At 40.2% G+C, this 21392-nt stretch overlaps 1 protein-coding gene across 4 annotated transcripts in view; it reads left to right on the top strand.

The window, feature by feature from the left end:
* LOC101903086 (zinc finger protein 549-like) overlaps nucleotides 1-21392 on the top strand; it is a 34208-nt gene that overhangs the window by 4837 nt on the left and 7979 nt on the right. For 3 of the 4 annotated variants that reach the window (XM_024978738.2, XM_059877493.1, XM_059877494.1), the window contains 3 exons: nucleotides 211-281; nucleotides 17880-18006; nucleotides 20211-20305. In XM_024978738.2, the coding sequence (XP_024834506.2) occupies nucleotides 211-281; nucleotides 17880-18006; nucleotides 20211-20293 (281 nt within the window). In that variant the 3' untranslated portion in view covers nucleotides 20294-20305. Of the gene's footprint in view, nucleotides 1-210; nucleotides 282-1679; nucleotides 1916-17879; nucleotides 18007-20210; nucleotides 20306-21392 lie in introns of those variants that run through there. The other variant, XM_059877495.1, reaches the window with a different exon arrangement.

The following is a 21392-nucleotide window of genomic DNA, read 5'->3' as shown; positions in this document are numbered from 1 at the left end:
TGTCCTTTATGTCCCCCATGCTGTGACCTTTAGAGGACCACTGCTGCACAGCAGCTGCTTCCTCAACCTGAACCCAACTCCCTCCTCCTGACAACAATCCTGTGGACGCATGTGCACTCAGTCATTAGTGTGTCGGATGCACTTTTGTAATGGAGGTTGCTCCTTCCCACCAGAGTCAGCTGTCCTTCAGCTGTATTTCTTTGTTTCCAGGTTATTGGCATGGCGGGGAAGACGAGGAGGCACCTTCTGGGCAGAGTGGTTCTGTAGAAGGAATGTCACAGGTGAGGACTCCCAAAGCAGGTCCCTTTCCCTATGAAGCCCACTCCTGTGAGATATGTGTCTCTGTCTTAAAAGACATTTTGCACTTGGCTGAGAAAAGGAGCACACATCCCAAGCAAAAGCCGTTTACTTATGGGGCATGTGGGAAACCATTCTTTTAGTATAAACCTTCACCAGAAGCAGCACAGTAGAGAAAAATTTTCAGAAGGGATGTGGCAGGGCCTTGTTTGTGAAGAGCTACAAACTCCATATACCAAAGAATTCCTTTACCTGAAACAAAGTTGGGAAGTGCTTCCTGGTCAGTTCAAGCTTCCTGTAGCACCAGTCTGCTTACGACAGAAGAAGCCATGCAGCAGCACCGAGTGTGGGGTGACCATTCATAGTAGGAAAATTCATTAGAAGTGTGACGGATGTAGGGAAGCCTTCAACCACAAATACTAGAGACTCCACAAAAAGGAAAAAGTACTTAAACTTTCCACAAATGTGGTAAAATCTTCAGCTGCAAATACAGACCTGTTCTCACCAATGAATTTACACTGAAGAAAGACCTTATTAATGCAGTGAATATGGGAAATTCTTTATCTAGCTTTCTTGAACATCAGAGATTTCATCCTGGAGAAAGACCTTCTGAATGCAGTGGGTATGGGAGAGCCTCTAGGAAAGCTTCAACCTCATTAAATATTGGATAGTTCACATTAGAGGAAGATCTTATCAGTGTAGAGAATGTGGGGAATTCTTTAGCTGAAGCACCCACCTTATTTAGCACTGGAGACTGTACACTAGGAAAAAGCCTCATGAAGTAGAGAAACTTTGAGTTCAAGGTCTGCTCTGATTTATCACTGAAAGCTTTCCTGAAGAGAAAACTTTAGGCCAAAAGTCTATCCTTATTTAGCAAGAGAAAATCCAAGGGGGAGAAAATAGCAAGGGGGAAAGGTGTTACAAGTGCCATGAATGTGGGAAAGTCTTCAGTCAAAGGTCTTCTCTGATTCAGCACCAAATATTCAGTCATATAGGCCTTATGAGTACAGTGAATTAAGAAAGTCTTCATCCAAAGATCTAACCTCATTCAACACCAGCAAAGTCCACACTACAGAGAGACCTTATGAGTGTAGTGAACATAGGAAAGCCTTCAGGTGATAGTTTAACCTCATTGAAAAGCAGGAAATTCACACAGAGAGTCACCATAGACATAGAGGGACGGTGCAGTCTATTTGCTCAATATAACAACACTGGAGGAGAGCCTTTGTGATGAAGACATCTGCCTAATGTTGAACCTTTTATATACGAACGTCCACAATGAGGAGATTCTCCATAAGTTACAAATTTGTGGCAAGCTTTCTTGTGCTTTCTGACCTATCCAAGGCTCTTACCAGATATGTTTTTGCATGTTTCTGTTGTAGAAGCCATCTTACCTTTACACCTGGCAGGTCCCCACAGTGGCCAGTTTCAAGATGCCAAAATGATGTCACTGAACGTGGAATAAGAAGAGATGCACAGTAGCTCATCATTGTATTTTTTTTCCACCATACTGATAGAATTTTCATAAGTAAATCCAAGAGCATACATAATAGTAAAATGACTTGGAAAGACAAGTTTTGAGTATTTAGTGCCTTTGGTTTTTTAACAGCTTTATTGAGGTATGATTCACTTAAAATAAACTGCACAAAGACTGTACAATTTGATGTTTTTGATATATGCTTACACTCCTGAAACCAAAATATTTCCTCCTACTCTTTTTAATCTATCTTATTAACATAAAATTATTATTGCAAGGACATAATCTTCCTTTTGTAATAGATATTTTTCATACACACACACACACACACACACACACACACACATACACACATGTACATATAACTGGAGAGAACTGTTATGAAGCTCCATGAACTATTCCTCAGTCTTCCATTATTTATCATTTCATGGCCATTCTTTTTTTAAATTAATTAATTTTAATTGGAGGCTAGTTACTTTACAATATTGTGGTGGTTTTGGCCATATATTGACATGAACCAGCCATAGATGTACCTGTGTTCCCCCCCGACCTGAACCCCCCTCCCACCTCCCAGTGCACCGGCTTTGAGTGCCCTGTTTCATGCATCAAACTTGGACTGGTCATCTGTTTCGCATATGGTAATATACATGTTTCAATGCTGTTCTCCCAAATCATCCCACCCTCACTGTCTCCCGCAGAGTCCAAAAGTCTGTTCTTGACATCTGTGTCTCTTTTGCTGTCTTGCATATAGGGTTGTCATTACCATCTTTCTAAATTACATATATATGCGTTAATATACTGTATTGGTGTTTCTCATTCTGACTTACTTCACTGTGTATAATAGGCTCTAGTTTCATACACCTCATTAGAACTGACTCAAATGTGTTCTTTTTTATAGCTGAGTAATATTCCATTGTATATTTGTACCACAACTTTCTTATCCATTCATCTGCCAATGGACATCTAGGTTACTTCCATGTCCTAGCTATTGTAAACAGTGCTGCGATGAACATTGGTGTACACGTGTCTCTTTCAATTCTGGTTTCCTCAGTGTGTATGCCCACCAGTGGGATTGCTGGGTCATATGGCAGTTCTATTTTCAGTTTTTAAAGGAATCTGCACACTGTTCTCCATAGTGGCTGTACCAGTTTGCATTCCCACCAACAGTGTAAGAGGGTTCCCTTTTCTCCACACCCTCTCCAGCATTTATTGTTTGTAGACTTTTGGATGGCAGTCATTCTGACCAGCATGAGATGGTACCTCACTGTGGTTTTGATTTGCATTTCTCTGATAATGAGTGATGTTGAGCATCTTTTCATGTATTTGCTTGTTCATGGCCATGCTTGAGTCATCTATACCCATGCTTATTACTGAGTTATTTATAAGCACACACATCATGTCATTTAATCGTATCTCTTCAGGATGCATCTCTAGGGACTTCCCTGGTGGTCCAGTGATTAAGAATCCACATTCCAGTGCAGGGGATGCAGGTTTGATCCCTGGTTGGGGAGCTAATACTCCACACGCTGCAGGGAATCTAAGCCAGCACACCACAACTAGAGAGTTCATGCACCACAACTAGAGAAGCTAGTGTGCCACAACTACTGAACCCTTGCACTCCAGACCTGTGCTCCACAATAAGAGAAGCCCATGCACCACAACAGAGCCTATGCACCACAACAAGATGCATTTCTAAAATGTAAGGGCTAGATCACACAAAATAAAAATACTTTAAAATCTTATATGTTATCAGTACTCAGTTTTCTCAGTTGTTTCCAAAATATGTTTGTTTTTAAGGTGATGAAGTGTAATCAGTATCTAAAACATACCCATATTACTTTTAATAGGTATGTTTCATAAGTCTGGCACATTTAGTACCTGAAATATTTGTGTTTCTAGACTGTGCTTCAGTGTGCTAGCAAAATACACCGTCATACCACATTTCCAGGTGTGATACTGCAGCAGAGCCAAAAGTCATACACATATATTTGGGGTCATGCGTGATGGGTTTGTGATATGCCTGAGTACAACCTTGGAATCCTTGGGACACTGTATGACAGGTGCTGGATGTTAACACTCTTCAAAACAGACAGGACCCAGACACAATTACCATACTGGTAGAGGAAAGATGTGTGACAGACATCAGACACATTCAACTGACATGTAAAATGTACCAGTGACCTATGAGACAGGATGGAAGTACTGACACATGACAGCAAGTATGATGACACAGATACTCCATGGAGACTCTAGAGACAGGCATATGATAGGAATGCCACATGCTGTGATCACACTGTTCCCATAGATTGATGAGACAGGAACCCCCTAGCTTGGAGAGAACAAAACTTCCTCCATCCCTGAAGATTTGATGATGCACTGATGGGGGTTATAACAGGGAACCAGGACTTCCCTGGTGGTACAGTGGATAAGAATCCAGCTGCCAAGACAGGGACATGGGTTCAATCCCTGGTCCAGGAAAATTCCACATGCCTCAGGGAAACTAAGCCCATGCACCACAACTACTGAGCCCAGGTGCTGCAACTACTGAAGCCCTTACACCTAGAGGCTGTCCACCACAACAAGAGAAGTCATTGCAACGAGGAGCCTGTGCACCACCACAAAGAATAGCCCCTACTCACTGCAACTAGTGAAAGCTTGCAAGCAGCAACAAAGACCTAGTCCAGCAAAAAATTTTAAAAAAGAAAGAAGGAACCATGGTGCACATCATGGCACAACCCAGAGACTCACCCATAGTTGATGACTGAATGTGAGCATAATAGGACACATGGTGGGAAGAGAATAGCTTGAACCAGGTAGCAGAAGCCTTTACTTTGAAATGCCATCTGAGAAGGCCTGGAAGTAGCAATCTGATCAGGACAATAGGGCAGGGATGTCACAGGTTTTCCTGGAGAGGTCAGTCTACATTCAGCCAGTTTGGGAATCATTGGTCAAAGGTGGTTCTAGGATAGAGGCAAGGAAGTTTTTACAGATTAAAAGTCATTGTTGGGCATTTTGCATCCTACCCAGAAGGATAAGTATGAGCACTAAGGGGTAAAGTCACGTACAACAAGGTAGGTGAAGGAACCAACACATGTCAGGGCCACATCAAAAATTCTCAGTCCTTCAGAGTCTCTCCCAGCATCCACAGTGTTAACAGTGATAATGAGAAGTGACTGCTGGGTATTGAGACCTGTGGGGTAAGGTTCCCTGAACTAGCATTTGGGGGATGACCAATAGGACTTTAGAAATGAATCATTGCGTGTGACAGTAAGAGCAAAGAATGCATTTGGGTGACATCAGTGGCCCTGTTAGGAATGCCCTGGAGGTGGTGACACCATTCATGGAAATAGTTTTCAAGTGAGGGTAGAAAGTTTTCAGAAAGACTCATAGAAGAGGGGCTAGAGAGCCCTAGCTGGAGATGTTGCAATATGACTAGTTAATGGTCTGAGGCTCAGCAGATAATCTGAATAGGAAAGGAATCTGGGAGTCCCAGCCTCGATGGGAAGCAAACAGGTCCTGGGGAAGAGAAGCAAATGTGTTCATAGCTCAGGGACCCTCCTGGGACTCTGGGTTTCCCACTCCCTCTAAATTATGCTCTTCCCTCCATTCCAACCCACTTGGACCCAAGCCTGGTGAGCAGTGGGCATGCAATTGGCTGCATGGCCAGCTGACACCTGAGTGTCACTCTTGTATCCTAGGTAAGGAGCAGCCTCATCTAATCCCTGAGATTAGGTCCATTTCTGCACCATAGCTGCAATCACACTCTCTGTCCTCCATGCCCCTGGCCCCGTGTGTTCCCCATATTTCTCCCAGTCCCCTGTCCTCTGTACTGCCTCAGCCCCCTCATTTTGCTGGACCCCCTCATCCCCAGGGTACCAGAGAGAGAAATGGGCCTCCTCAGAATCCTCCGACTACACAGTCTGCTGGGGATGAGCTGCAGAGAAGAGCATAAGCAGTAGTCTGGAAAACACAGTGTAGATTCTGGCTGTGCCCCTTTCCTGGCCTGTGATCTTGAAAAGTTCCCCTCTTTGTACTTGGCCTCCACTTCCTCAGGTCTAAATGGGAATAGTAACTCTTCCCCTGGGGTGAGGAGACCAGAGAGGTCATGAATGCGACGTGTGTTGTGTGTTCTCCCATGGCAGGTGTCAGCCCACCTCAGATGCCTTTTCTGTGAGGGATGTGATGACAGCTCTACTCCTTTGCTCATGTCCTTAGAAATATGCTTAGGGGTGGCTGAAATAAATATGAGAACAACAGATAATTGAAATGCTTCACATGCTTATTCTGAGGAGTCATGGAATTTACACACGCAGACCATGGACCAGAGAGACCTGGCTTCAGTATTGCCTCTGCTAAGCAGAGTAAGGACACAGGATAACTTGCTAAGGTTGTAATATGGAAAAGATGCTGGATGTTTATCCCAGAACTGTGGAGGATTGATAAAAGTAGCACAGACAACATATAAAAACAGATGGGTAATATAATCAGAGAGATGGAAATGCTGAAAATCAAAAGGAAATGCCCCAAATAAAAAACATCGTAACAGATAACAATACCTTTCATGGGCTCATCAGTAGGCTGGGCATAGCTGAAGAAAGAATCAATGAGCTTGAAGATATGTTAATAGAAATTTCCCAAATGGAACTGCAAAAAGAGTAAAGAATGAAAATGCAGAATGAAACATCCAAGAGCTATGAAACAATTATCAAAGATGTAAATGACACCTAGTGGAAATACCAGAAGGAGAAGAGAGAGGAGCAGAAGAAATACTTCAAATAAAGGGCTGAGAATTTTCCAAAATTAATGATGTACACTAAACCACAGATCCAGGAAGCTCAGAAACCCTGTAGCAAGATAAATACTAAACAATCTACACCTAGGCATGTCACATTCGAACTGTAGAAAATCCATTTTAAAAAGAATAGGATTTTTCATTAAAAATTTTAGCAATTTATCTTTATTCATAAACTAAAAAACAAACTATAAACATAAGGAAAAATCTCAGAAATGACAGTGCTGAAAAATAAAGCAGGAAAGGAGGGTTTGAAGTGTTTGAGCTGAGGGTAGTTTTCAATATAAACAGAGGAATGAATTTTAAGTTTCTTGGAGAAGGTGTCATTTGAGCAAACATTTTAAGAGGAGAGAGTGGTTTATTTTCCTCCCCTATTATTACATTGGTTTGGATCTCTCAATACCAGGAGACAGACTACTTATTTTTATTAATGCTTTTGCTTTTAATTCTTTTATCTAGCATTGTTATACCAGCTAATTTCTGAGTGTGTTTGTGTGCAAGGAGTGATTACAACTTACCTAAATATCTCCTGCCATTATTTTAATTTCACCCTGTCTTGTTTGTTTCTCATGTCTTCATTTTTGGTTGATTTGAAAATACCAAATGGCTTTCTTTTTCTTCAAACCTGTTAGGCACCATCGCTTCATGATTGAGTTAATGTGTTTGACTTAACGATGATTGCTTTTTAATTGAATTTATTTCTATCACATGGTATATGTGAGTGTCTATGTCTTTGTGTAGGTGGGTATGTGTGCTTTTTGTACCATTTTTTCTTTGTTTTATCTTTAGAAAACTAGACACAATGTTTTAAGTTGATTATGCTTATATGTATTATACGAATAGCCAATATTTCTAATATCTAAAATAGTTCTGTTTCTCTATTACAGTTTCAAAAGGATGTTAGCATATTTCAATAACAAGTGAACACTGCCCTTTTATCCTTGTAACTATTATCTGGAATTTTAATACTTTCTTTTGAAACTTAAAAAATTCCTTATTATTAATTATTCTACTCAACAGTGCATTACACTTACCACATTGGTTTCTGTATTGTTTCTTTACATTGAGTTCACTCTCTGTTTTTGGTGTTTTTGTTAGTAGTTTTTAAATTCAGGTAGTTTTGGGGCTAAGCTTTGAGGTTGAGTATTTACTTGCCTCTACTCTTAAATCAATTGACATCACTTTGAAAAAGAATATTTTTTCCAGTTAATTTCCTTGAGCATTTTGAATTCTTTTTTCATTGTGTGGTGATTTCACTTATTGAAGAAGATGTCAGCTCCTAAGCATTTAAAAAATAAATCAGGTATTGTCTTCTTCATCGAATTTCTTTTAATATTTACTTCTTATATATTCTGCAGCTTCAACATTATAGTCTCAATACATTTTTTGTGTTTCTGTGCTTATCTACATATGTATGTATGTATCTCCTTATTTCTACTCAACCATCCATCCAACTATCCATCCCTCAACCTTTCTATCTTTCCTGGTCAACACTGGGCATTCACTTTCAAATAGAAGATTTGTGTCTTCCTTCAATTCTAAATAATTCATGGGAATCATTTTTCAAACGTCAACTAACAACTTCCATTCTCTTTTTCTAGCACTCCCAACAGTCACATGTCACATATTTTCAATCTGATTTTTTGTGTCTCTGTAATGTTCCTTTCTTATTTTAACTTCATCTGTCCTACATTTGGGGAATCATCCTCTACTATCTTCCAATTTACTCATCTACTTATTTCCAACTTAGGCATTTTTCTACTTATTCAGTTTATTGCATCTCAGTAACTTCATGAGAAATAGATGGGGAAACAGTGGAAACAGTGTCAGACTTGATTTTTGGGGGCTCCCAAATCACTGCAGATTGTGACTGCAGCCATGAAATTAAAAGAAGCTTACTCCTTTGAAGAAAAGTTATGACCAACCTAGATAGCATATTCAAAAGCAGAGACATTACTTTGTCAACAAAGGTCCGTCTAGTCAAGGCTATGGTTTTTCCAGTGGTCATGTATGGATGTGAGAGTTGGACTGTGAAGAAGGCTGAGCGCCAAAGAATTGATGCTTTGAACTGTGGTGTTGGAGAAGACTCTTGAGAGTCCCTTGGACTGCAAGGAGATCCAACCAGTCCATTCTGAAGGAGATCAGCCCTGGGATTTCTTTGGAAGGAATAATGCTAAAGCTGAAACTCCAGTATTTTGGCCACCTCATACGAAGAGTTGACTCATTGGAAAAGACTCTGATGCTGGGAGGGATTGGGGGCAGGGGGAGAAGGGGACGACAGAGGATGAGATGGCTGGATGGCATCACTGACTCGATGGACGTGAGTCTGAGTGAACTCCGGGAGTTGGTGATGGACAGGGAGGCCTGGCGTGCTGCGATTCATGGGGTCGCAAAGAGTCGGACATGACTGAGTGACTGAATTGAACTGACTGACTGAGTAATGATATTTTCTTTCCCAGAGATTTCTTTGCCTCTTTTCAAATGCACCTATTATTATTTCACTTCTGTTTATTGTAATTCATTATGTCTTGTTCCTGCAGTTGTTTATAAATTCTAGTTCTTTGTGAAATTTTTCAGTCAAAAAATTACTAAAATTCTGTTAGAACTGAAAAAAAAAAAAAGAATAGGATAAGAATTACACTGGAAACTGTGCATATAAGAAATGACTGGAGTGAAATGTCTAAGAAAGAAAAAACACATTAATAACTTTGTTCAAAATAATTTTTAAAATGTATTGGGTATTTATAACACATAGGTAAGTGGGAAAATGTTAGAAGTGTCATAAGGGATTAGATAGAGGATTTGAGAATACTCTGTTACAAGGTACCTGCACTACCCATGAACTAATATAGTGTAATTTAAGAATGGATTTAGATTAGAAGGAAATATATATTGTAAACTCTGAGGAAATCACTAAAATTTTTTTAAAGAAATATCATCAACATGTTAAGAGAGGAGAGAAAATAGAATGATATAAAATGCTCAATTAAAATCAAAGAAGAAAGAGGAAATAAAAAAGAAAGTACAACAAACAAAACAGTTATAAACATGTTTTTAATCAAGCTATATCAATAATTAAATGTGAATGTCCTAAATACACCAACTATAGACTCAGAAACTGAAGATTGGATTAAAAAAAACAAGATCCAGTTGTATACTATCTATAAAAAACACACTGTAAATATAAAGACCCTGATAGATAAAAAGTTAAGGGATAAAGATATACCATGCTATCACTAATCAAAAGAAAGCAGGAGTTGCTGTATTAAATCAGACTTCAGAACAAGGGAATTTTCTTTAGAGGGGTATTACATAATGATAATGGAGGCAAATCTCTAAGAAGATATAAATAATCCTTACTCTGGATTTTACTAGCAACAGAGGTTCAAACTATGTGAGGTAAGGAACATTTAAACTCAACTATAAGAAAACAACACAGTTGAAAAATGGGCCAAAGATCTGAACAAAGAAGGTATAGATAGAGCAAACAAGCATATAAAAAGATGCGCATCATATGTCAGTAGGGAATTGCAAACTAAATATTAATAAGGTACCCACACACATCTTTTAGACTGAATACATGGTTTAAACCTGATAATACCAAAGTTTGGCAAGTACATAGAGCAACAGGGACTCTCATTCATTGCTACTGGGAATGCAAAATGGTATAGCCAATTTTATGGGTTCCCCAACTCATATGTTGAAGCCCCAACTCCCAATGTGACTGTATTTGGAGATAGGGCCTTTAAGGAGCTAAATAATTAAAGTTAAGTGAAGATAGAAGAGTAGAGCACTATTCCCATAGGACTGGTGTCCACATTAGATGAGGAAGTGACACCACATCTCTCTCTCTCCCTCCTTCTGTGCTCACACAGAGGAAGGCCATGTGAGCACAGGGTAAGAAGGTGGCCATCTGAAGCCAGGAAGAGAGTGCTTACAGAAACTGAATTTTCTGACATCCTGATCTTGAATTTCTAGCCCCCAGGGCTGTGAGAAAATAAATTTTTGTTCTTTAAGCCACTCAGTCTGCGGTATTTTGATATGGTAGCCCAAGCAGACTGATGCAGCCACTTTTCAAGACAGTTTGCAATTTCTTAAAATGTTGCAATAGTCTTGCCATACAACCCAGCAGTCACGCTATGTATTTACTGTACTGAGTTGAAAACTTAAGTCCACACAAAAACTTGCATGTGAATGTTTATTGTGGCTTTAGTCATAATTTCCCCAAGCCAAAAGCAAATAAGATGCCATTCTGTATGTGACTGAACTAAAATAACAACAATAATAATGCACACATGCAAAATGAACAAACAAAACTGCAGTACATACATACAATGGAATTTGGTTTTTTTTTTTTTTTTAAATGAGTTATCAAGGCACAGCAGACATGGAGGTATTTGTCTGTTTTTTTTCACTTAGCATAATAATACCATTCATGTTGTTGCAAATGACAGGATCAGATTCTTTTTATGGCTGAGTAGTATTCCATTATATTCTTTATCCATTCACCCATTGATGAACACTTAGGTTGTTTTCATGGCTTGGCTATTGTCCATAATGCTGCCATGAATATATGGGTGCATTTATCTTTTCAAATTAGTGTTTTTGTTTTTTTCACATAAATACCCAAAAGTGGAACAGCTGGGTTATATGGTACCTTTGTTTTTAAGGGGAATCCACATACTATTGAGAGGATTAACAGTCAGGTAGGAAGGCCAAAGGTCCCCAAGCGGCATGAGGAAATAAACTGCAAGTGGCTGATTTTTTTTTTTTTTCTTCTCTCTACAAAATTAAAGGAGGCTTCTTTTAATTCTGTGTTGTCATGACAACATGTGATTCTGCCTGAGCTTAACCTTGAGGGGCTACTGGCTCAACAAACCAATGTGTTTTTCTTACAGAAATCTTTTTCTTAAGCTATGTTAATGAAATTATGTATTTGCTTTGGAATCTGCCTTTCTTCAGATCGGTTCTGCCTAAGACTAACCTTTTTCGTAAACCTTGAGCTGATAATGGCTCAGCAAAATGTTTTCTTAAGTTATGTTAATGAAACTATGTATTTGCTTGGAAATCTGTCTTTCTTCAAGATTCACGCAAGATTCACGTCAGTTGTTTTATGGCTGGAGATGACTCTGCTTGTGCCATTCTATCTCAAAATGCATGTTGTGGGAGAGGGGCGTGGTGCAACTCTCTCAGTCTTGAGGCATTTCTTTTATGTGATTAGCAACTTGCTAACAGGTATATAATGTCTTGCTAAAAACTAGCAAAGGGATATCTTTTCTGCCCCCTTCTGATGTCTGTATCAGAAGCTTTCTCTATCTCTTTTATACTTTAATAAAACTTTGCTACACAAAGTTTGCTACACAAGGATCAAGCCTTGTCTCTGGCCTGGGGTCAAAATCCTCTCCTCTGGAGGTCACAAATCCCAGCATAGCTCACAGCTCATGGCCACAACCTTTTCTGTTTTCCATAGTGGCTACATAGTGGCTCACTAGCAGTGTACAAGGATTTCCCTTTCTCCACATCCTCTTTTAACATTTGTTATTTCTTGTCTTTTCAATAATAGCCATTCTAACAGTGTAAGTGGAGAAGGCAATGGCACCCTACTCCAGTACTCTTGCCTGGAAAATCCCATGGACGGAGGAGCCTGGTAGGCTACAGTCCATGGGGTCGCTAAGAGTCGGACATGACTGAGTGACTTCACTTTCACTTTTCACTTTCATGCATTGGAAAAGGAAATGGAAACCCACTTCAGTGTTCTTGCCTAGAGAATCCCAGGGACGGGGGAGCCTGGTGGGCTGCCGTCTATGGGGTTGCACAGAGTCGGACACGACTGAAGCGACTTAGCAGCAGCAGCAGCGACAGTGTAAGATGATGTCTTGTGCTTTTAATTTACGTTTTCCTTATAATTAGTGATGTACATCTTTTCATGTGCCTGTCGGCCATCTGTTTGTCCTTTTTAGAAGAATATTCAGATCCTCTGCCCATGTTTTAATTGGGTTGTTTGTTTTCCTGTTGTTGACATGTATGAATTCTTTACATATTTTGGATGTTAACCCTTTATCATATCACTGTATGATTTCACTTGTATGTGGACTCTAAAAACAAGCAAATGAACAAAATAAAAGTCAAATGCAGAAATAAGATTAGTAGTTAGCACAGGGGAATGGGGATGTGAAATGGGCAAAATGATTAAAGAGAGTCAGCTGTATGGTCATTAATGGCAACTGGACTTGTGGTGGTGATCACTTTGCAGTTTGTACAGATATTGGATTATAATGCTGTACACCTGAAGCTTATTATTACTATTTTTTAAAGAACCACCTGGAGAGCTTGCTAACACAGAGATTGCTGAGCTCCATCACCAAAGTTTCTGCTTCAATAGGCCTGGGGTGGGAACCAAGAAATTACATTTCAAACAAGTTCCTGTGTTATGCTGATGCTTTTGGCTCAGGACCACACTTTGAGCATGGCTTCTGTAAGCCAAGCTATTTGCATATTTTCTGCACAGATTGTAGTGTTGAGTGAATATGATGCACTAATAATGCAACACCAGGACAAAACAAAACAAAATTCAGCTTGTTTTGCTACACTTTTACTCTAAATAACATCTATTGTCTCTTATGATGACAAGATTTGTGTTCTTTCCCTGAGAGAGATTTAAGAGGCATAATGATTAAATGTAATTTTTGGACTTGTTTGGATGATGAACTGAACAAATTGACCATATATTCCCATCCTTGATATAATCAGGCAATTTTAAGTATGGACTGAGTATTTATTAGGAATCTTTTTTATTTTTTAGGTATAATAATGGTATTGTGGTTGTATTTTTAAATGTTCTTACTTATAGAGATGCATACAATTTTCCTTAAACTGCTCCAACCAGGGTGAAAATGGAGATGACAGATGAAACAAGGGTAGCCAAAATTAGGATAAATGTTGAAACTGAGTGATGCGTACATGGGGACTCATTAAATTCTGTTCTTTTTGTAAAATTGTGACCCCATGGACTGCAGCCCACCAGGTTCCTCCATCCATGGATTTTCCAGGAAGGAATACTGGATTGGTTTGCCATTTCTTTCTCCAGATAATCTTCTGGACCCAGGGATTGAACCTGGGTCTCCAGGGAAGCCCATGTAATATTTTCCTATATGCAGGTTGCTAAGTGGAAGAAGCTGTTCTGAAAAGACAACTTTATGATTCTAATTCTGTGACATTTGGTAAAAGACAGAACTATAGATACAGTAAGGTCAGTGATTGCTGGGAGTTGAGGGGAAGGTGGGAGGGATGAATATATAAAGCACAGGGGATTTTTATAGCTATGAATCTATTCTCTGTTATACTGTCATATATTTGTCAAAACCTGTAGAACTGTACAGCACAAAGAGTAAACCTTAATGTGTGCAAACTAAAATAACAATTTAGCAGATTGAGGGATCTCAGAAAATAATACAGAGTGCAATCAGAGAATCCATGTTATGAATTATGACACAACCTCATGGGAGGAAATGGGGGAAAGGTGCTGACCTAAGTAAGTGTGGATATGAGTGAGATTATAAGAGTAAAGACAAAATGAACTGCAAATACGCACTTCAGATGATAGAGTTGTTCCCACAGGAGTACAGGTTAACATTTCCAATACTGCTATATATATATGTACTGGAATTGAGCTATTAAGTAAATGGGTGCTGAATGGTAGGAGCCAGGAGTGTCACTGTTTAAGCAGGAATTTACAGATGAACAAAGGAAGGAGATTAGGATGATCCATGATCTGTGTGGTAGTGGATTACAGTGGAGACATCAGTAAGAACTCGTGTTTAATTTAATATAGATATAGATGGTGTATACAGATACAGATTAGTATGTACACATATTTCGTTGTTTTGTTAGCTGAGAGCGCCTAAGCAATGACATCCCAGTAACAATTAGAACACCTAGTAGCCAGATCTTGATTCTAATACAATTCTCTAATAAAATGAATCAAGGCTTCTTGGAGAAATGGCTGAATCTAGGACTGGGGCAAGATGCATGGAGCTCCTAGTAGTGCCAGAAAGTAAGGAAGTACTCCAAAAACCTCCATAATTATGGGAGCATATCAAAGAGACACAGGAAACCAACTGAAAGAGCTCCCATTAGCTAGAGAGGGAACAATCTGAGCAATTATATATATATATATATATATATATATAATTTTATCAAATTTTCCTCTATTTCTTTGCATTTTTCACTTAAGAAGGCTTTCTTATCTCTCCTTGCTGTTCTCAGGAACTCTGCATTCAGTTGGGTATATCTTTCTCTTTCTCCTTTGCCTTTCTTAATGACCTGGATAACCACAATGGTGTGGTCACTCATCTAGAACCAGACATCCTGGAGTGTGAAGTCAAGTGGGCCTTAGGAAGCATCACTAATAACAAAGCTAGTGGAGGTGATGGAATTCCAGCTGAGCTATTTCAAATCATAAAAGATAATGCTGTTAAAGTGCTGCACTCAATATGTCAGCAAACTTGGAAAACTCAGCAGTGGCCCTAGGACTGGAAGAGGTCAGTTTTCATTCCAATCCCAAAGAAGGGAAATACCAAAGAATGTTCAGACTACTGTACACTTGTGCTTATCTCACATGCTGGCAAGATAATGCTCAAAATCCTTCAAGCTAAGCTTCAGAAGTACATGAACCAAGAACTTCCAGATGTACAATCTGGATTTAGCAAAGGCAGACGAACCAGAGATCGAATTGCCAACATCTGTTGGATCTTAGAAAAAGCAAGAGAATTCCAGAAAAGCATTTAATTCTGCTTTATTCAGTTTGTTGTGACAGTGTAGATCACAATAAACTATAGAAAATTCTTAAAGAGATGGGACTACCAGACCACCTGACCTGCCTCCTGAGAAACCTGTATGCAGGTCAAGAAGCAAAAGTTAGAACCGGACATGGAACAATGGACTGGTTCAGTCCGGTTTTAAATTGGGAAGGGAGTATGTCAAGGCTGCATATTGTCACTATGCTTATTAACTTATATGCAGAATACATCATGTGGAATGCTGGGCTGGATGAATCACAGGCTAAAATCAAGACTGTCAGGAGAAATATCAACAACCTCACATATGCATATGATACCACTCTAATGGTAGAAAGCAAAGAGGAACTAAAGAGCCTCTTGATGAGGGTGAAAGAGGAGAGTGAAAAATCTGGCTTAAAACTCAACATTCAAAAGCCTAAAATTATGGCATCTGGTCCCACCACTTCATGGCAAATAGATGGGGGAAAAGTGGAAACAGTGACAGACTTTATTTTCTTGGGCTCCAAAATCACTGTGGACAGTGACTGCAGCCATTAAATTAAAGACACTTGCTCCTTGGAAGAAAAGCTATGACAAACCTAGACAGTGTATATAAAAAGCAGAGGCATCACCTTGCTGACAAAGGCCCATATAGTCAAAGCTATTGTTTTTCCAGTAGTCATACATGGATTTGAGAATTGGACTGTAAAGAAGGCTGAGTGCCAAAGAATTGATGCTTTCAAACTGCAGTGTTGGAGAAAACTGTTAAGAGTCCCTTGGACTGCAAGGAGATCAAACTAGTCAATTCTAAAGGAAATCAACCCTGAATATTCATTGGAAGGACTGATGCTGAAGCTCCAGTACTTTGGCCACCTGATCTGAAGAGCCCATTCATTGGAAAAGACCCCAATGCTGGGAAAGATTGAGAGCAGGAGGAGCAGGGGGTGACAGAGTATGAGATGGTTGGATGGCATCACTGCCTTAATGGACATAAGTTTGAGCAAACTCCAGGAGATAGTGAAGGACAGAGAAGCCTGTCATGCTGCAATCCATGGGGTTCCTAAGAGTTGGACATGATTTAGCAACTAAACAACAATGAACAACAATATACATACAATTATACCTCAAAGTACAAAGGTATATTAATATATTTATATAAATAGATTATTGAATAAGTTAATAAATGGGGAATAAAAGACAAATCTTGAGTGCTGAAGAATTTCAAAAATCTTGGTAGATATTCCACACTAAAGGAGAGGGAATATAACTTCCCTAGAGAGTACAGTATGGACAGTAGGGAAAACAGTAACTACAGTGGAGAACCCTGACAAACACTGCTTCAGCCAAGTAATCAGTCAAGTTCAACAGGCAGTCATAAATCATGTTGATAGTTTGCATCCTTCTGCGATCTTCGCCCTCCATCCATAAGGCCATGAGAATAATCCCACAATCATGAGAAAAACAATTAAGTTCCAGTAGAGAGGCATCGTAAAACATACCTGACCAATACTCCTCAAAACTCTCAAGATCATCTAAAACAAGCATAGTTTCTGAGAAATTGTCACAACCAAGAGGAGCCTGAGATACTAATGCAGTGTGGTGTCTTGGATGGGGTTCTAGAACAGAAAAATGACATTAGATAAATACTAAGATAGAATGAACTATGGACTTTAGTTAGTAATAATATATCAACATTGGTTCATTAATTGTAACAAATGTTCCAACTAATGTAAGATGTCAATAATAGGGGAAACTGGGGAGGGAGGTGGTAAATATGGGAATTTTCTATTATCTGCTGACTTTTTCTGTAAGTCTGATATGGTTCTAAGAAGTATAATTATTACTAATTACAAAAAAAAGAAGAAAGAAACTTCCATACTCTTCAACACACACACAAACACACATATTGAGTCCTTACATAAGCCATTCACTCCAGTGTTTACATTTGCAATATTTTTTCTTTAATTCTCACAACAGCCTTGTGAAGTGGGAACTATTACTATATTTATGGGTAAGTTGAGGCTCAAAGAAATGAAGTTCTTTCCCCAAGATCATGTATCGGCAAACTTTTGTTTCTAGAGGCTGGACTTAAAACCTAGGAATCTGGGTCCAGACCTGGGACCTTAGATACTTTAACACAGCACGTGAAGCCGTCAGCATGGTGCTGACACACAGTGAGGACCAGTGAGGCTCAGCTGCTGCCACCGTTACTGCTGGAATTTTTATCTTATTTTCCCATGCTCTGACATGCCAGAGCATTTGCTGTCTGCCCCTATAGTCCTATGGACTTGCCTGAAACTTGTGTCGTTCTCCAACATCTTCCCCCCATGGACGGCTTTTCTCTCTGACGCATCTGCATTACGTCCAAAGGCAGCTTCTGCCTCCACGTTGAACACAGCGCAGAGCTTGGCTCACTAGTGTGCTTGGTGTTTAAAGCCTTGAGTCTCTCTGCAACTTTAGCAGTGACCGAGAAATAGGTTCTAATCTCATCCCAAAGTTTCAAAGTCAATGTGGCTGTCTGTGTTTGACTTTCCAGATACTGATGCTCTTCAAGTATTTGGCCATGACCTTCACTTGGGAGGAGTGGGGGCAATTGGATCTGGCACAGAGGACCCTGTTTTGGGAGGTGATGCTGGAGACTTGTGGACTCCTGGTCTCACTGGGTAAGGCCCACCTCCCTCCTGTGTTTGGAACCCACAGCCTCTTTCCCCATTTTACCCTCTCACTTCAGTCCTGACTGGTAGACAAGGCCTCTGAAGTCCACCCTCCCTCCCTCCTACCCATAACTCCTGCTGCATTTCTGTTCTACCTCCTCTTTCCTGGTCTCCTTTTGTCTAGCCAGGCACCACAAAGGACTAAACCAAGCCCATCCTCACTCCAATACCTAGCCCAGGCCGGCCTCACTCTGAGGCCCTTATTCCAGATTCTCAATGGAACAAAACTGAATGGTCAAGCTTTGTTGGGTTAGGTGTCCCCATAACTCAGTAAGCAGGGGCTGGAGATAAGGGGCTATTTCCAAAGAGTCCACAAGTCAGGCAAGCCACGCCTGCACATAACATTGAGTAGAGTTCCATGTGCTATACAATAGGTCCTTGTTGGTTATCCATTTTGAATATAGCAGTAGGTACATGACTTTCCCAAACTCCCTAACTATCCCTTCCCCACGGCAACCATAAGTTCATTTTCTAAGACTGTGAGTCTCCTTCTGTTTTGTAAGTAAGTTCATTTGTATCATTTCTTTTTAGATTCCACATATAAGAGATGTTATACAATATCTCTGAGTGCGAAGTCTTTGATGCCTCCTCTAACTGTGGCTAATTTTCCTTTTAACACAAGGAGTAACCCCCGACTCAAAATTCCTGGCAGGACACAAAAGTTATGGAACTCATAACATTATTTTGTTTTCATTGTTATATTTTGATGCTACCTATTCATGAAAAAGACTAGTTTTGCCATTTACACGTGATACAAGATTCCCCTTCTGAAGAAGTCAATTGACATAAACAAAATATGGGTCAATTTTTTAACAAAAGCAGTTGTTAATAGTGGACACAACTAATTCTCCCGGAGCATTCACAACACTTCTCAGGCCCTGTCCCTGAAAAGATGCTCTCTACCCCACTAACTTAATTCTCATAGTACCTTTTGCTCACTCTGAACCCAATTTCCTCCCCTCCAGGAAGCTGCTACCCAAAGACAACTGTAACAGTTTTTAGCATGAATTATTACTTGAATATGTTTATTTACTTGAGGTATAATTATATTCAAGAAAATGTATCATCTCCAGTGTCTAACTCAATTGTATTAATATATTTTTCTGTATACTCACTCATATGACTTCCACCTAGATCAAGTTGTGGAGTATTTTTCACCCCAAAGCAGGTTTTCCCCACTGTCTCTCAGTTGGTTTCCCACCAAAGACACTACTCTTTAGGGTCAGACTTGGCATTGCTGACCTCCACACCAAGATGTTGGACTGACCTGTTCTGGATCATTACATAAGTGGAATCACACAGTGTGCATTGCTTTGTGTCCAGGGTCTTTCACTCAACATGCTTTTTGTGAGATTCATAGTATAAGGATTAATTTCTGCCCTGAGACTGTTGATGCAAATGTCTTCTGGTTTATACGGAGTCCCTTTGCCTCACTTTACACCATCACAAATCATAACTTCCGAATAGCAAAACTTTCAACATTTTCCAAATAAAACTGAAAGCAGTCAGACAGTCAGGCATCAGTTGACTTATACAGTGCTTTACAGTTCTCCCTAGGTACCTGAATCACTTGGAGAGCTTTTAAACATTCACATCCAGGCTTCTTCCCCAGAGATTTGGTTCCATTTGGTTAATGATCAAAACCAGGCATCCCCAATTGGTTCTGATACCCAGGGAGGTTGGAACACTGACTTAGGTTAATGAGAAAATAACTCCCAAGAAAAAGGTGTCACCTTCCTGGGGTCCTATGGCTGTGTGTAAAGCGAAGGGGCCCCTTGAATTGGCTCCTGTGGGATGGAGATCAAGGGGAATGGGTGTTAGGTAGATAGCTATCACTACCCTCTGCAGCATTTTGGTCCAAGGATGGTGTTTGTACTCTTGGTTTCCAGGTCAGCAGTTTCTTTACATGTGTGGGAGCAAGCTCATTCCAAGCTCTCATCCTTGAATATCATACTGAATAGAGAGGACCATTTGTACCTTTCCACTGGAGAAGGGAATGGCAACCTATTCCAGTATTCTGGCCTGGAGAATTCCATAGACAGAGGAACCTGGCAGGCTACAGTCCACGGGCTCACAAAGAGTTGGACACAACTGAGAGACTAACAGTTTTGTACATTTACTCGAACACTGCTGTCCTGTTTTTCCATGATCAGGGTATCCTGTTCCCAAACCAGAACTGACCCATCTGCTGGAGAATGAGCAAAATCTATGCGTGGTGAAGAGAGGCTTCTCCTAAGTTCCTGTTCAGGTGAGTGACCAATGGTCAGCAGGTGAGGGGGTCAATAGAGGGTCACTGGGAAGCCTCTTATTGTGACCTGCCTGGGGGCCTGGCGGCCATGGAGTCCTGTGACCTGTTACACACTTATTATTACACTCTTATTACTTGAGGAGGACTAGGTTGTATTTTCATTCCAATCCCAAAGAAAGGCAATGCCAAAGAATGCTCAAACTACCACACAGTTGCACTCATCTCACACGCTAGTAAAGTAATGCTCAAAATTCTCCAAGCCAGGCTTCAACAGTACATGAACCATAAACGTCCAGATGTTCAAGCTGGATTTAGAAAAGGCAGAGGAACCATAGATCAAATTGCCAACATCCGTTGGATTATTGAAAAAGCAAGACAGTTCCAGAAAAACATCTGTTTCTGCTTTATTGACTATGCCAAAGCCTTTGACTATGTTCAGTTCAGTTTAGTCGCTAAGTCATGTCTGACTCTTTGCGACCCCATGAATCGCAGCATGCCAGGCCTCCCTGTCCATCACCAACTCCTGGAGTTCACTCAAATTCATGTCTATCGAGTTGGTGATGCCATCCAGCCATCTCATCCTCTGTTATCCCCTTCTCCTCCTGCCCCCAATCCCTCCCAGCATCAGGGTCTTTTCCAATGAGTCAACTCTTTGCATGAGGTGGTCAAAGTATTGGAGTTTCAGCTTTAGCATCAGTCCTTCCAATGAACACCCAGGACTGATTTCCTGTAGAATGGACTGGTTGGATCTCCTTGCAGTCCAAAGGACTCTCAAGAGTCTTCTCCAACACCACAGTTCAAAAGCATCAATTCTTTGGCGCTCAGCTTTCTTCACAGTTGAATTTTCACATCCATACACGACCACTGGAAAAACTGTAGCCTTGACTAGACAGACCTTTGTTGAAAAAGTAATGTCTCTGCTTTTGAATATGCTATCTAGGTTGACCATAACTTTCCTTCCAAGGAGTAAGAGTCTTTTAATTTCATGGCTGCAATCACCATCCACAGTGATTTTGGAGCCCAGGAAAATAAAGTCTAACACTGTTTCCACTGTTTCCCCATCTATTTCCCATGAAGTGATGGGACC

This window comes from Bos taurus, chromosome 18 (assembly GCF_002263795.3).
Source record: "Bos taurus isolate L1 Dominette 01449 registration number 42190680 breed Hereford chromosome 18, ARS-UCD2.0, whole genome shotgun sequence".
Classification (NCBI taxonomy): domain Eukaryota; kingdom Metazoa; phylum Chordata; class Mammalia; order Artiodactyla; family Bovidae; genus Bos; species Bos taurus.
This window is presented reverse-complemented; position numbering and strand designations above follow the sequence as displayed.